The sequence below is a fragment of the Manduca sexta genome, unplaced genomic scaffold, assembly GCF_014839805.1.
Source record: "Manduca sexta isolate Smith_Timp_Sample1 unplaced genomic scaffold, JHU_Msex_v1.0 HiC_scaffold_284, whole genome shotgun sequence".
NCBI classification, from domain to species: domain Eukaryota; kingdom Metazoa; phylum Arthropoda; class Insecta; order Lepidoptera; family Sphingidae; genus Manduca; species Manduca sexta.
The window spans coordinates 1-17,744 of NW_023593845.1; the positions used below are offsets into that span (position 1 = coordinate 1).

The window sequence follows — 17,744 nt, forward strand, 5'->3', positions numbered from 1 at the left end:
TTGGCGCAGTGAGGCCGGCATTCGGCCGAGTCACGGCCGCGGGTCACGCCCCACCCGTACGTTCACCCTGGTACATTTATACAAAATTGTTATAAATAAAAATCAAACGAATTCTTAGTGTGGTATATTTTTATAAGTACATAAAATCAGTCTGCGCCTAGTGCAGTCGACAATAAACAGCTTAAACTGAACCACAGTCGTTTGAACTCGTCTACTCATTAAACCATTAGATTATTATTATATAAAATACGACGCAGCCTAGGGCATGCGCGCGGCGCTCAGTTTAACATTGAAAATTAAATAAAGAAAAATAAAAGAACAATAGTTAAAACGAAACATTATTGATTATTAAGAAAGAAAATACTTTGAAAGAATGAAAACTCAAGAAAAGAAAATATGGAAAATACGTAGAAAATAATATGTCTTTTTTCCATAGAAAGTCTCAATAATATGCGTGTTATACACTTGTATGTAAACATTAGAAAATTGGGACTAAAAAGAAGGTGTAATAATATAGGCATTAAAAATTTTATAGAATCATGGACCAACAAACATCATGGACTTATATAATAAATACAAAATATTATAAGAGAATCAATAATATTAATATGTATAAAATAAATAAATCCAATGTACGCGCGTATAATTTATAGTTTCAATGAAATAATGTACTAACATTTCCATGTGAGATTGCTCGCAGACACAAAGCGCTGCCAATGCCAGCCAGATGATGGCGTGACGACGCAGCGCGCTGGCTGACGGTCAGGCTCCGACATCTGCGCCACTGCGGACACGTAATTTACTAGCGCCGTCCTCGTCTCCATACCCCATGCGCTTGACACTTTGCCCTGAAATTTGTCAAATCCACATAGGTATTATTATTCTTGATCCGAGCAAACAAGCAACGAATTATATAAAGAAGGTCACTAACATCCGAGTTGTTGCGACGTACTCAGTAGTAAATATAAATAGATATGTCTGCCCGAAACACGTAACAGCGTGCGACGAGTACTTAGTCAAAGTTCATAATATTATTATTATGTAACCATACCTCAGCCATATCGCTCAACAGTTTAGCAACCAAATGAGCATGTTTCTTAGTGGTGATCCCCCGCATAAACCACGTGGCAAGTGCCGTGGGGATCACGCTGCCCCCCATCGTAATTATGCCGGGGGGAGCTCCTCCCGCTCCTTTAACTTTCACTTGCACCGTGATCGCTTTGGCCAGGTAGCACACCAAGTGATCCAACAGCGTTACCCTGATGGCATATCATGATAATATAATTATCGAATGAGATCTAGTAATCAGAATAAGGCCTATGAAAATCCACCAAACAGAACTTTTCAAAATGTAATGCATACGTAGGTGGTGTATGTGTAGGTAAGCAGGCATGGTGGTAGGATATGTTTTATATCCGCTCGGATAGTGACCACCGTACACAAGGTGGCAGGTGTGGCGCGTGTAAGTGTGTCGTGTTCAAGGATCAGCCTGCGTACATCCGGTTCCAACACGCCGACATATTTGTGTCAACAGCCGAGGGGTAATCATCTCTCATCGGTCAACATTTTGATAGACCCCACACCACTAACCATCAGGTGAATTGAGGACGCTTTGACTTTTGTACAAATCAACAACAATAAAATTTTGTACAAATCTATATACCTAAATAAAGACGAAGCACCGATATGTTTATACACGCATACTGCCTGCACCTGCTGACTGCACCAACTTGGATAAATCTATTTATTATTATCATGAGAAGGTTTATATGAAAAAAATAATAGCAAATATTTAAAAATCTCAGAAAAGTGAGAAATATGAGACAGAAGACTGAGAATTGTGTTTAATAAATTAACAAAACTCTGATAGAGTGACGTGCAGTTGTTCACTTAGTGTATACTCAAAAGCAAAATATTTAAAAATACATATTTGACAGTATTGACGGCAAAAAATTATGGCGGTACAAACTTCGCCCGCCGGGTCAGCTAGCACTACAATGTACATTATTTTTACATGAGATCATTTACCTTGTTGTAGTATACCGTAAATCCACATCATTTGGTAAATTTATAGCCGAGAGCATTCTCTGAGGAGGTATCTCGGTGATTATTCGTCGAAGCAGAGATATTATCTGTGAATTATGATATTTTATTTATATTATATTCAGAACCGAGCGATTAACCACCGTTAAATTTTCAGAAATTACTGTATTCGTCTGTTACTGTATCCCTCCAGTAGTAAAGGAGGCCCGTGCCCAACAGTGGGACAGTATATAATACGGTGCTGATATTATTATTATATTACTGTATTCTAAGGCCAATATCAAATATATTCAATATTTTTTATTAATAACTTCCTTATGCTTGAGAAGTATAACGGTTGTCGGCAGAGACATGGATCTTTAAAACTTACCTGTCGTTGGACTCGATCACTGCCAGTGTGCAAAAGTCCCAATAAGTCCGCAATTAGTTCAGTTTGTTGCGCTAGATGCGTGCGGCCAACAGCACTTCCGCTTAGGGCTAATAACTGAAGGAAATATTTACGTAAATAATGTTATAAAACCATATTAGCCAATTATTATAATTATTGTCGTTTTGTATTATGTTTTCTAATCGAGGCTTCACCTCGTTAAGCTGGTACGAGTATAGTGAAAAGAGAAAATGTTGTGCACTATGTTAGAAAGCGCTGAAATATTTTTTTAAATGTTTTATTAGAAATACGAGCAGTGTGCGGTGGTTTAGCATGACTGGATTCAATACGATGTTATACCAACACGTTAAATGTTAGCTATTATTCATTACACACTTTCCCTCGTACAGTAATCCCCGAATATACCACCACCAGACTTTACAAGTAACCTTAACGCTAATAGTTTAATATAAAATATCTCTCCAGTCTTTTTATTGAAATCCTAGGATTTTTATATTTTGGAAATAATTCTAGCGTATAATGACGTGAGATGATCGTACGAGTGACAGCATTTCAAAGCAATAATTATCTTGCTGGTGAGTCGGCTGTTTAATAGAGTTAGAAGAACGGTCTTCGCCTTCCCGCTCGGTTGCGTCTGCGCACAACAGTGCAGTTTCCCAGTCGTCGCGCACGCGAGCCGCTTCCAGACCGATCGCACATACTATGTGAGACATGACCTGGTAACCAATATTCAATGTTTAGTTATGATGCTAAAGAAATACCTTATGAGAATCAGAAATAACATAAGCATTGCACAACATATTGTATTATTTATTTTTCCTCTCGTTGGCATTTAACAATTAGACATATTGTCTAATGTATTCGAGTGTCCAGTATTCTTAGTAAATTTATCTTACTCAGAATACTCTTCTACTATTATCGATTAAATTCGTTCTTAACTGAAAAAAACTGCATTAAAAGTTGTCCATAAATTTTGGGTCTGCGATACCACAAATGCGATACAAACAAACAAATAAAAGATATAAGGTCATGTGAGGCCTTAGTTATAAATAATCCTTGTATTCATCTGCCATACTTAAATAATATTTTATCTTCCTTCCACCTGAGCACATACGAGTATTTGAGCAATACGCGGCCATAAGTCTAATTATTCAAGTAAAATTGGCATAAAAACGACTACCTGAGTTAAAGATTTTGGAGAAAATCTCCCCCCCCAACTTCCAACAAATAAGAAAGCAATAATAATAAATGTTTTCCATTATTTCTGTTATTATTCCTTTTAGAGTTCAGGTTAGGTTTTATTCTAAAGACGTCTAACTAATAGAGAGCTTTTTTTTAAATATTGAGTTGAATCGAACGTTTGTTATATATTCCTATTATATCTCGTCATAATATCGAATGTAATCGAAAGTTTGAAATTTGACTTGTTGCAAATAAACAAAATAGCCGGTAAAAACAGCAGAATACTAGACTTTTGGAACTTTGAATTTTTTTGTCTCAAATTCAAAAAGTAACATGATTATGATATGAAATAGATATTTTTTCGTTCTTGGTCCACAGGGTGCCTCGGGAGTAAGAGTACTGACCTGTAAATACTTATTTAATCGAATGCAGAGTTTAATGTGAAGAATTTAGAAGATAAATTTAATTTATTGGAAATCAACTAATATATCGTGTAAAAATTGTACATCAAATGAAATGAAGAGTTTAAAATCCTAAATAGCATACTTCCAATAACAAATTAATCCAAATAACAAAAACCTGAGAGCTTGAAGATAATTTCCAAATGAAGTTGTAATGGCAATGCAAACAAAAATTACTTAATAAATGATGCCGACGCAGATACAAACATTTCTCAAAGTTGGTTATGTCACTTTATGATTACTTTCTGGCATTGTCGATATTTTCATTATGACAATAGTGAAGGCAAGGCCTGCAACAGTGCAATTGGCCCAACATCTACAAGTAAATGCTATATATTATAGGGATAACTTCTAAGGACTTTCAAATTGAGTGATGATTAATGTGCCAAAAGAAGTAAATCCAAATTTAGGTTTACATGCCAGAATAAAACTTTTTGGAAGTATTCTCCTCTTGGCATATAAATGGCCAGTGAAGAAATAAAGAGAGGAAAACTATGGATTTAAAAAATAACTCGGAATCCAGAAACGATTTCGCAAAGAAACTGGTTTATTAGTAGATTTAAGGAAGGGAAATTTTGGCAATGCCAATATTACCAATAGCCCTAAACCAAAATTTTCTAATTTTATATGGAATTCTGATATAACTAATGGGTATTGCTTATGATAGTTTAAATAAAGTTTATTCTTGAAGCGTTATTTTTGATCTAGGAGAATATTCTTTAGACACAGCACTTTTATACTCTTGGCACCCAATGAGTCCAACAATGCTCAAGGTAATTATTCATGGTGCTGTTATTATAAAAAAACACGTTATTGCCCACTGGGCAGCTTTTAGAAGAGACCGCAGAAGCAAGCAATAAACATTTTAGGTGGCACCTATAAGTCATTGCGCCTAAATTTTCTAGAGAAAATTGTGACAATGACATTTTTAATGGACTTGTCCTAATATCAGACTTTCTTATAATTAGCAAGAAGAGCGTAATAAAAAAGGGTAAACTGCTATTTGCCAAAAACTACACATGCTAAAAAAAAAACAATTGCTACTCCTCTTGCCTGCGAAGCTCACTCTTACTATTGATTTTTCAGAGAGTGTCGAAAATAAGCATTATTTATTTTAATATTTCTTTGAATATAATAAATTTAACAAAAATCCTTTTTTTTTATTTTTGTAAATTATGTCCTTTAGAATTGACATGACTTATGAAATAATATTGGCCGCGTAAATTATTCAAATATCCGTACGTGCGACGTCAATTGTGACATATCATAGCAAGACAAACTAGTATAACTAAAGTTGATATTTGAAGTTTATTATTTATAAAATATATGCTGCTCAAAACAATTAGGGGAACAAAATATTGTTTTTTTTTTTTGTATTATTTAAACTATAAGTACATTTAAAACAATTTTTATGCAAATGGTTTTCTTGTAAATTTTTAATAATAACATTTAAAAATACTAATTTGGTATTTTTTCCGTCGGCGAGCTCGTCTATGTTTTATGTGATCAGTAATGAAAATTCAATGGTGTCACTTTGTTTTTAGGTGTCTATAAAATCCTGGCCGCTTTATTGAGAACTACTAAAAAAAACAAAAGAGCATCATCGCTCTGTTGTTTCTTAATTTCTTTGATAATACCTCTAATTTATTATTAGTAAGTAATATTATTTAGTATAATTTAGTAATAATTAGTGATCAATTATAATAAAAACCTTAAGGAACAAAATACACTTCTACTTTAAAGTTTCGTTCCCCTAATAATTGTTTTAAGCAGTATATATACATAAACTTATAACACTCTTCTTAAGTCAGGTTTAAATTAGCTTTTCATAAAATATACGAAATCTATTCTGTCGTCTTGTTAAAATATTATGATTCAAAATGATTTGTTTTTTTCTTTTAAGGGACAGACTACTCGGTTTCTCGCGACCTTATATATACCTGACGTTGAAGGGATGTGAGCTTATGTCCCGCAAACAGAATACCGACAACATGCTCCCGCAGGTCGCTGTCGTCTCCCGCCACTAGATCGTCGCCAGCAGCGGCAGCCTCCGCTCCCGAGTCACTGCCGCTGCGGTCCCAATCCAACAGTTTGCCGAACACCTTTTCGAACAATAATTATTGTTTAGGACAAAGTACAAAGTTGCAAATTCTTGCGCAATTATGAATAGTGATTTATAAGTTTATTTATTTGTAAACGTAATTAAATCAAATTTATTTATCAAACAAGTAGGTAATTAAATTAAACAGTGATTCTGATATGTAGCAGCTTCGTCAATCTATGAAAGTATAAAAAAGTGAACACCAGGTGTTGATAATAGAAATATCAATAGTATTAGTATAATAGGGCCTCGGTGGCGTAGTTGTATTTCACGTCCGGTACAATAGCGCTCTGAGGTCCTGGGTTCGAATCCCGGGTCGGGCAAAGTGATATTTGGGTTTTTCTGCTCAATATCAGCCCGGAGTCTGGAATTTGTGCCCGATATGGCGATAGGCTCGCCCCCTATCACATCATGGGACGGAACATACTTGGCGAAAAGTGGGTGCCATAGTTGCGCCTCTGCATACCCCTTCGGGGATAAAATGCGTGATGTTATGTATGTATGTATGTATGTATGTATGTAGTATAATAGGTTATAAGCACCTGTGACGTTAGCAGCCGGAAAACTCTTAAGGTGTCAGCCTCGGAAAGGTCATGCAGCACGCCTGCGTTAGTGCAGGCGGCGCTGGCGAGCGGCGCCGGCGCACTCAGCACTCGCACCTGGCGCACACGCACCGCTGCTTCAGGGCCACGCAGCTCGCACCGGACGCGAAGCGATGCACTCGCTACCCTATAGATTACGACATCGAGCACACACTCCGAATTCGTATGCAAACCATAATGTGAGCGCACGTCACGCTACAGCATATTTTCACTTTCCACCCCACAACGATAACAATTCGTTTCAAATTGAGCATAGACATATAAAAGAAAATTTAAAATTTTATTTTATAACTTAGTATTATAATAATTAAGTGTCATTTCGTGTATGAAATCCAGCGTGATATCGCACTCATAAAAAAACAGGGCATAAAAGTATTTTACTAATAACTATATAAACATACTTGGCAAAGTATAGTAGATCCAAGCGGCCGTCTTGGGATCTACTTCGATATCCTGCATGTGGATCATGTCGCTCGAACCACTGCTATACAAGAACGAAACCAGCAGAGTCTTGTTCTAGAACAAAACGAATACAAACTATAAACTAATTTCTTAAACACAGATAGTTTATATTCAACATTATTGTCAGTTTCTAAATGTGGCCGATATTTTATGAACTAATATTCGGTACTTAAAGTCTTTGTACCGCACAGTAACGTTTTTATAGTTTATTCAACTTACGACTGTGTCTCTTGTATTATCAATGTGCACGCATATGATATGAGGGCGATCGTTGTTAGTCCCGCCCGGGTACGACACTTGTATCCATTTGGCCTTGTTCCTGTCTTCGTCTCCTGACTCCCAGAAAGTCTCTGTGCTGCCGTCTGTAAGTGAACCGGCCATGCCTTGTCGCGATGACACCGAGATGTCGCACCAACCAGTCACGTCTTGGCAACTCCATACATAGCTCTCCTACAAAATGAAATGATGCGTGTGATTCACAAGTTTTGATATTTGATTCTGGTATTGGCGGCTTGTAAATCAACAAGGATTTATGAAGTTCATATATGTATGCCAGTGTGGGATCATTAAACCCACATTGGTTAAAATTTATAATACATATATAAATAAAACATTAACAGCAATATAAATACTATCGATTAAATGTTACAACTTTAATTGAAATTTTTCTATAATAAAACACATCAGAAATTTAACAATCTTTATTCCGCATGATAGATTTTTATTACTTTGAATGACGAGACGAGCTTGCCGTACACCTGATGGTAAGCGATACGACCACCCATAAACAGTAGAAACACCATCCCAATACCTTAAATTTCAACAATATTGTACGATATTCCCGCTGCGCTCGCCATCCTAAGACATGAGATGTTAAGTCTTTTTATGACCAGTAGTTACACTCACCACAATGTCTTTCAAACCGGAACAAAACAGTGGTTACACACTGCTGCTTGGCGGCAGAAATAGACATTGCGGTGGTACCTATCCCGGCTGACTCTCACATATGAGAGATCTAGCATCAGTGATTCTAACGAATTCCAATAGATTAGAACTACAATACCTTATTAAGAAAGCTATGGAAGCTCTCGTGCAGAGCGCACATTACGCCTTCTTCGTAAGCTCCGTCTTCGGGATGAGACAATATCTTACTGATGACGCTGAACACTTGGGAGCTATCCGAATGCAGCGTTAACAAATCACGTTGTGTTTATGTTAGTTATAAACATGCATGTGCTCGGGGTAATTTGACAAATAAAAAAAAACAATAGCATAAACTAGTTGATCTCAGAATTAGCCGTTATGTCTGGAGCACAATAAATGTTAGTCGTACAAATGTAGTGTTCTGAAATATAACATACGAAACTAAAATTTCACTCAAGATTCAAGAACAAAATATTATTTTGTTGCATTGTAGTTAAAAAAAAACCGACATATTGTATTTAAAAATAGGGAAGTTGTAATTTCAGAGTATAGTAAATCAAATATATAACAGATATCGAAAGATTAACGATGGAGAATACTTGTTTTGGAAGGATTTTGGGTGATATTAATTATGATTTTATACACGGCTATTCCGTGTTTAATCAGACCGTTTTAAAGAAGGCCACCGTGCATGGTCTTGTCATAGGCCAAACTACTGATTTGTTGCAAAATTACGAAGAATACCTATGTTATTTTGTTCTTTACGCTTAAAGTGGCATAAAATTTATTGTTGCATACCTTAAATCCTCAAGGTAAAAAGTAACTATTATTTTTGTTTTGTGTTTCTCTAAATTCATAAATGACTAAAATACAATATAAAAATAGCTAACCGGTGCAAAAACGCTCGGTCATGCGGCGAGTAGTGCAGCGCCCAACAGCGCACCGCCTGCAGGCCGGCGGCGCTGGCTGCGAGCAGAGACGGTGCTAACGCGCTCACCGACCCCAGGAACGCGTGGAAAGCTGCGCGCGCGCCTCGGGCCGATGTACCACCCGGACAGATCGCTGACGAGGACGCCGTCGGGGTCGATATACGAGCATTTTCGTTACCGACAGGCTGATTATAACAGGTACTTCAATTATTATCATTGTAAGTTAGTTTAAGTTTAAGTTAAGTTTAGTTGAGCTAAAATCGGTATCGCATAAGAAATCAAATTATTGTATCGACACATACTCAAAATTTGATCAGCTGAGCTGCCGAACAATAGCATAAATTAGAAACCTCGCGTACCCTAAAATTACAATTTTTGGATATAAAAGAAAACTGACCTTAAAACTGATCAAATCGTTTACCTCTTTAGCTTCATCGAGAAGCATCTGAGGAGGCGCGATGCGCGAGTACTTATCAAGCGCAGCGCAAAACCACCACATAACATCATGTACGCACGTTATCTGCGTGGCTGATCGAAGCAGCCAATTTAACGCCTGTAAATCAAGTTAATGCAATTCTTTCAAAACAAGCTTTATATTTAGGCTTGCCGTTTATATTCCGGCGTTAGCAAATAAACGTTTATATAATTAAAGCCAAATCATTTATGTTATAACCTAAACAAAACACCCCTAATCGATTTATATCGTATTATGTTATGTATAAATATTGTTACCTCGAAAGCGTATTGACGAACAGCGTTTATGCGTATAGTTGCGTCCATCTTTTGTCTGTAAGCCTGTAATTCTCTCTTCGACAGTACGAAAGAGAACACTGGATTGTTGATTAAAGCCTCGAGATCTAGACGAGGCGGCTCGAATGCAGACACTGAACACCCGGCAGCCATGTCGCCGCAGTTCACTAGCCGCTGCAGCGCTGCACTAGGCTGCGCTAGAAGTGACGACCCTGCGCCTGCGCACAAATTTGAGATTTCGACTCTTTTTCCTACAACGCTCACCTTCCAATTTACGTTCAAACTAGCGCATTTCATGGGTATTATCTCCGATGTCATACCACTCAATGTATCTTGCTCTTCCAGAAGTGAGATCGGTTCGAGCGTTGGCTGCGCAGCGTTGACAAGATCGCGATCACCCGCCTGGCCCATCGACACCGAGCGGTGAACCCGCGGCCACTGCGACCCACTTGGCTCCGCTGCGTACGTGGTCTGCTACAAATATTATGTACTTTAGATATTCATAGTAGTTTATTCATAAGATTCTTACATCTGATACATCACATAAACATTATATTCGAAAGTATACCGTCTGACTACCTATGTGTACTTGTGTTAATAAGTTTTGTTATTCATCAATAATTATTAAAATTATTAATCATTAAAGAGCGGCGATAGCTTAGTTGGGTGTGGAACGGACTGCTAAGACGAATGTCCGCAGGTTCAAATCCCAAGGGTAAACACCACTGACTTTTCTAAAATCATGTGTGTATTCTTTGTGAATTTATCGTTCGCTTTAACAGTGAAGGAAAACATCGTGAGGAAACCTGTACATTTGAGAAGTTCTCTATAGGAATTTCGAATGTGTGTGAAGTCTACCAATCCGCACTAGGTCAGAGTGATGGACTAAGGCCTAATCCCTCTCAGTAGTAAAGGAGACCCGTGCTCAGCAGTGGGCAAGTATATAATACAGGGCTGATATTATTATTATTAATTATTATAATTCACCCGCATAATGCAATGGGCCAAGAACCACCCGATAGCGCAACTATGCGAAGTCTAAATATTCTTTGCATAAAATACATTTCGATAACAGATAATACTGGCAACGATTTCTAAAGCCTAAGTAACATCATAACACTTGCCAGGGGTGCAACAGGCGGTGGGGGTGGTCGGCCTAGGGAGTGGTATCGCGCTGTTGTTTCAGTGACGTTCGTTCGAGGAGCGGCTCCCAAGGATGCAAGGCACTGGAACGGAGGCGCAGGCTGCCACACGCTGCCCGGCGGCGTGGGAGGGCTGCGAGATGCGCTCTCATGCCATGGCGATGATGTTAACGGTTCTACCACAACAACAATATAAGACTAAAAAGGTACTGCTATACCAATTTAAAACTTATTTTGAATTATTTTGAACATCTTAAATATACATACATCGTCTATATCGATAGTCTGTTATAACGTTTGTCATATATCATTGGAACAATAAAAGTTATATTCTCGATATTTACCAGAGTTGTTGAGTGGCCCCAATTCGAGTAGAAACAGAGCGTTTTCCTTGACGACGTGATGATCGACCTCCATGTTATTCTCAATGCGATCATACGGTGCGTCTGACATTGTCTTGCTCTTGAGTTTTGCGCATGATGCCGCTTTTAAGCCCTTATCGCGGCACTTTTCGCAGTATAAGTACCACAGTTGATGAACTGGTTAAGAATTTTAATTAATCAACTTTTTAATTATAATATTTAGAGGTTGATATTTAAAGCTGGCGCGACGCGCGTATAACACATTCATATTTTTAACATAATATGTAGTGTCTGATACAAACATTCCATAACAACGCATTACTCGTGCATCATCAAAATAAATAAAATAAACCGTGTAGTTGAGTTTACTTTTGTAAATTCATTAATTTAAAAACTATTAAAATATTGTATTGTGCTTTTGTTCGCAGTCACCTTGAATATTGCTCACAAGTATGGAATCCTACGTATAACCTCTACATTAATCGTATTGAAGGTATACAAAGAAAGTTTGTGAGGTACTCATAATATCGGTCTAGGACATACTTACCCGATTACATAAGTCGTTGCAAAAAATACCACATGCTTCCTTTATACGAACGAAGGCGCATAGCCGACTTGTACCACCTTCTCAGTATAACAAGCGGAGCAGTAGACTGTCCGGAGTTGCTAAGTCGGATTGCGTGCTCCGTCAGCTTTATTAAGAGGACCTACACTACTGTATGTACAATCAGCCACCACTGCTTACCGACAGAACTCCTTTACCGTTAGAGCTAGCAGATCATTTAACGCAGTGGCGTCGGATGTGGACGTGGATCTGTTCACCACGAGCACCACAAAACTAAATAAAATATTGAGCGACCGTTTTTTCATCTAGTTTTCTCTCTCCATTACTCTTAGTCCCTTCTAATTGTATAGCATGTACTTACTGTCTACCATTTTCTTTTATTATTTTAATGTTATTTATCTATACATGGAAACTTGTAATTGGCCTTCTATTATATATATTTTTTTTTCTTACTACCTGTGTATATTAGCTGTAAGGTTTCTAAATAAATAAAAAAATACAATTACAATAATATGAAACATTTCTTTAAGATACTGTTTAAAATTGTATAGATGTGAGTATTATGAACGTGCCTTCAGTTAACGAACCTACATTGTACATGTATGTTCTACATAGATGTCTAACACGAGGTATACTTCTGTGCATAGCTATACTTTGACAGTGAAAGTTATTGATTGTGGGTGGGTGTGGTGCTTCCCATTAAGTCAATTTGTAGATCAAACAAAGTATTTCTCATAAAGTTCATCGCCGTCTGCCTTACAGTGTGTATAATGTATATATATGTATATTGGAGTAAATACTACTGCCTTGTGCAAGTTGTCCGCAGGCGGTGGCGGGCGTGTCGACGGGCGCGGGCGTGTCTGCGCGGCGGTAGACGCCGGCGCGGTCGTACCCGCGCGTGGTGGGCCCGCGGCACCCGGCGTGCGAGTGTCGCATGTGCGCCGCCAGTGGGGGCGACACGCTGCTGCCGGCGCACAGCTCGCAACGCACTGGACAAAAACTTATTTATTACTATATCCAACTGCTGACAGTTACTACGTAATATGCGGGAATGTACACCAACACCACTGTCATTCAGCGTAATATTTTTTGTTTTAATACAGCAATAAGGAAGACCCTGTGTTCTTTTTTAATTTTGGTTTCACATAATGACATTAAGTTTAAATTCAATCATGGTGAAATTCATTGTTGATTATTTAAAAATATAAAAGGTTTATTGGAATTTTCCAGGTCTTCAACGCATATCTATAATAACTAAAATATTCAAGATGACGAACAATTTTGCCAAATATTTTTGTAAGTATTTGATCAAGATTACGTTTTTGGTTGAAATTCTTTTAGCCGAAACATCGTATAGTAAACGTAATTTTCATACATAGTGCCTAATATGCTGTTTTGTTATGGGAGGGTAGTTTGGGCTTTATAATATAATTTTCATGCTATTATACAACATTATCTACTAGGAAAATCTTTACAAAATATATATGCGCCATTGCCGCACAGTATATTCTCATATATTACTATGGATCCACCCAATTATCTCCAACTATCATGGTCAAAACGTTACGTAATTCTAGTAATAACTGATTTATTAACAATACTGGAAAGAAAAACAAATTTGAATTCCTGAAGTATTCTACAAAATAATACATCATATAAAAATTCGTATGTATTATTGCGCTGTTCGCTGCTGCACACGGTGACGTCATTTCGCGATCGCATTTTATTTTTTACTAGCTTTTGCCCGCGGTTCCGCCTGCGTTATACAGTTGTTCGGGCTAAAGTTTTCCGTTATAACAGTCACACTATATTTTTCCGGGAGCCTATGTTCTTTCCAGGGTCTCAAACTATCTCCATACCAAATTTCATCTTAATACTATGGGTAGTTTTTGAGTTTAACACGTTCAGGCAGACAGATGCAGCGGGGGACTTTATTTATAATATAATTTTGTAGAACTTTTTAAGAGGAACAATCCCGCCATACATTATTGTTGCATAACTTTAACCCTTTACGCAGCGCACGCAACCAAAGTTCTCAAAACTAATAAATTTTCCCCGTTTTTGCAACATGTTTCGTTACTCCATCGCTCGTATTGGTCATAGCGTGATGCCAAAATATATAGCCTATAGCACTCCGGGAACATAGGCCTATCCAACACAAAAATATTTTTTTGGTTCAATCCGGTAGTTCCTGAGATTAGTCATTACTGCTCCGCTCCTATTGGGCATAGCGTGATGATATATATATAGCCTATAAGCACTCCACGGACCAAGGGCTATCCAACTTAAAAATATTTTTTCAGTTTTAACCGAAAGTTCCTGAGATTAGCGCGTTCAAACAAACAAACAAACTCTTCAGTTTTCTATAATAGTATAGATTTGACACATGTTCAAAGTTGAATAGCTTAATAATTTTCATAGTTTATTCAAGATATTCAAATTATTATTTTACCGTTAATGTAATTCTATAATGTTACTATTTAGAATAGAGGAAACGGATCTCGTGTTAAAGGAAACTTCCATATTTAATGTAAGAAGACACGGCAAGACAATATCTGTAGGAAGAAGACACTTAATACAAGTATTTTAATAAAAATTTAAGAAACTCCACACTTAAGTAAATATTTAAAATAATAATATGTATTAATATGACAACGGGCGAGTAAAGTGAATAAATATTATGTTATAGTTGAAGTATTGCGAATTTTTTATAAGCAAATTATACCTGAATAAGGCGATTTGTAATAAGTTGATGTTTTCCAATCCCTCTTCTTCCGAATGCCACTTGTCGATCGTATGTCTTCATTTTCATTTCTCTCGGTTATATCTTTTCGAAACCTAAAATTTATAATATAAAGAGAAATGCAGATATTATTTTTTTTACAACTATACATTTCTATAAGAAAAAAGTATCCCATAGTTATTAAGTCTCGGGCAGTCAAAGGTTCGCAGTTATACGCTTGGTAAGGATACACACCGACGTTTTGAGTCCTAGTATACAATATGTTGAAGAACATTTTCTGCCTTCTTAACAAATAACAATACTAATACAGCAATAATTATACCTAATATGTATGATATAATAAAAATAAAGCATCACACTTACTTGTCCGTAACAGAGGCGAACTGATCAGCATCGTACAGAGCGTCCCACAGGGCGACGAGCGCGCGCATGGCAGGCGGCAGCACGTTCACCACCGTGGACGATGTACCTGGACAACATCGCGGCTAGTGTTTTATACGCAAAGAATAGACAGAAGAGTTCATCACGTAAAGCAAAACTTCAGTGTCCTCTTACTTCTTAAGAATAAATGCCGGATTTTTTGTATGGAGAAATTAGTCAGAAGAGTCCCAACAATATTGGGGTTGGAAACTACTTACGTATGGTAAAGAGAACATTTATTTTTACTTAATTACAAAATTATTTTTTGTATAGGATTTACTGGTTCGAGGACATATTAAAGAGAATAGTTTTATGAGTCTATTAACAATTACTTCGTTATAACATTAAAATAGTAAAAAAGGAACAATGGTAATTACTTGCAGTACTGGTGTGCGGTTGCGACTGCGCGAAAGTACTAGCCTCTTGTTGTGACTCAGCCACAGAACTATCCTTAGGTTGCGACTTCACTGGGGTTCCGGTCTGCATTTGCGTCTGCGCTGAGGCACTGTCATGTGGTTGTGCCTGCTCTGTGGCACTAGTTTTCGGTTTAGCCTGCGCCAGTGCGCTAGTTTGAGGTTGTGACTGCGGTGGATCACTAGTCTGCGGCTTCGAATGCGCCGGGGAACTACTCTCGGGTTTTGACTGCGCCGAATCGCTAGCCTGCGGTTTCAAATGCGCCGAGGAACTAGGATCCGGCTTTGACTGCGCCAGAGGACCCTGTAGTTTCGAATGCGCTGGGGAACTAGTATCCGGTTTTAACTGTGCTGGAGCAGCCTGTGGTTTCGAATGTGCTGGGGAACTAGTATCTAGCTTTGACTGCGCCGGAGCAGTAGTCTGTGGTTTCAAATGCGCTGGGGAACCAGTATCCAATTTTGACTGCGCCGGAGCACTATCCTTTGGTTTCGAATGTGCTGGGGAACTAGTATCCAGTTTTGACTGCGTTGAAGCACTAGCTTGTGGTTTCGAATGTGCCGGGGAAGCAGTTTCCGATTTTGACTGCGCCAGAGCTTTAGCTTGTGGTTTGGACTGTGTCGAGTCACTATCATGCGGTTGCGACTGCGTCATTGCATTAGCTCCCGGTTGCGACTGTGTCGGAGCTCTAGCTTCTAATTGCGACTGCGTCAGACCAGTAGCTTCTGGTGCTGACTGCGTTGGAGCACTAGTCTGAGCTTGCGAATGCGCCGAAGCACTAGCATGTGGTTCCTCCTCTCGTATCGGCGCATCAAGATCGGTTTTGCGCATACGACTCGTAGTAGCTTCTACACCCGAACGAGTCAACGATTCTAGTGTGGAAGGGTGTATACGCAGGTATTGTCCTGTTAGAAAAAATACAGTATTTTAGCAACAAAAATATATTTTATATTCTTAAACTTTTTCACAATATTCAATCAATATAAAAATTTAAATGTTTTGTAAATATCTGAAAATAACTAATTTAGTATTAGTTTAAGTATTTGAACTTCAACGTGAACAAATAGAAACAATAAAAAAAATCACGTCGAATTGATAACCTCCTCCTTTTTTTAAAGTCGGTTAAAAAACGAAACTATATCGTTTATATCATTTACCTGCATTGGACACTTCAACGGAGTGTCGCTGGTGTCGCGGCGGCTGAACGTCATGCGGTTGTCGCGTCACAACGCGATACTACCCTACTTGGGCAGCTGCGGGTGGAACTTGAGGAATGCAGCACACGCTATGGCATCGTGGACTATGCCTGCAGACAGCAACCAAATTTAAAAGAATCCATATCAATAAGCATATTACTCAGAGCGTCTCAAAATATATATACTTAATTCACCTTCATGCCACAGAAGAGCTGCGAATATGGCGCGCAGGCACTCAGCCTGTGTTGGACTGATTGCGTGTTTCTTAGGCAGAGGGGCGTGGGCGCTGGGCGGGCGGGCAGAGGGGGGAGCGAGGCTGCACGCTTATAGTATGCGTTTCGAGGAAAGCGCTCCCGAGCAGCGGTCTTCGTGCTTACCAGGCCTTCATTCTAAAATACGAATTAAATATTTATATCCAGAACGTATTCAATTTTTCACGTCACTGTGAATGTACTTATCTGTTTAGTTGATATTATAAAATGAATTTGCACGCTCAATTATAGATTGACCATAATCAAAAAGTTTTTTTTTTTTTTTGAAAAAGAAAAAAGTGTTTTCACAGTCCTACCTTATAAAACGGCATATAACTAGGTAAAAACATAATAACAAAGAAATTGTGTAACTTGCAAAAAGTTTATGATAACTATTGATATAAAAAAAAATTATGAATTTTGTTTCATTTAAAACATGTTAATAGGATTAAAATTATTTTGATGAGTTATTTCTCTACGTAAAAGATAGGCAAAACAAATACATTATAGATTTTTTTCATCTGTGTTATAAAACAGTTATATACCTGTAAAATAACCAAGAAGCCTTTATCATTTATTTTGCACAGATATCTAAGAACTATGTAAAGCTTAATTGTGACGTTTCCTACGTGATGCAAGTAATTTTACATCATTTCGAACTCCTCGTGGAGCACATGTAAGTTAAAACATTTGTGTAAAAACCTTCGAGGTAGCAGTGAAAAATGTACGCGTGAGACGGCTTCGTCGGCGGCGCTGTCGGCGCGAAGGCTGCGTGCCGGTTTGCGCAAGGCGACTGCCGGTCTTGTTTTCAG

General features: G+C 37.9%; 1 protein-coding gene across 1 annotated transcript; it reads right to left on the reverse strand.

Annotated features, from left to right (window-relative positions):
• Positions 1 to 676: 676 nt before the first annotated feature.
• On the reverse strand, positions 677 to 16,951 carry LOC115447269 (E3 ubiquitin-protein ligase MYCBP2; the record flags this gene model as incomplete). Its single annotated transcript, XM_037446308.1, is given in 24 exon segments — positions 677 to 731; positions 734 to 848; positions 1,052 to 1,259; positions 2,029 to 2,132; positions 2,414 to 2,527; positions 2,971 to 3,147; positions 6,015 to 6,176; positions 6,718 to 6,895; positions 7,175 to 7,293; positions 7,459 to 7,686; positions 8,303 to 8,390; positions 9,054 to 9,277; positions 9,514 to 9,645; positions 9,825 to 10,060; positions 10,163 to 10,316; positions 10,979 to 11,160; positions 11,329 to 11,523; positions 12,718 to 12,900; positions 14,637 to 14,749; positions 15,018 to 15,123; positions 15,452 to 16,390; positions 16,643 to 16,718; positions 16,721 to 16,791; positions 16,876 to 16,951. Coding segments are annotated over 24 exon segments (4,235 nt in total), but the record flags the coding sequence as incomplete, so codon positions are not given.
• Positions 16,952 to 17,744: the final 793 nt, after the last annotated feature.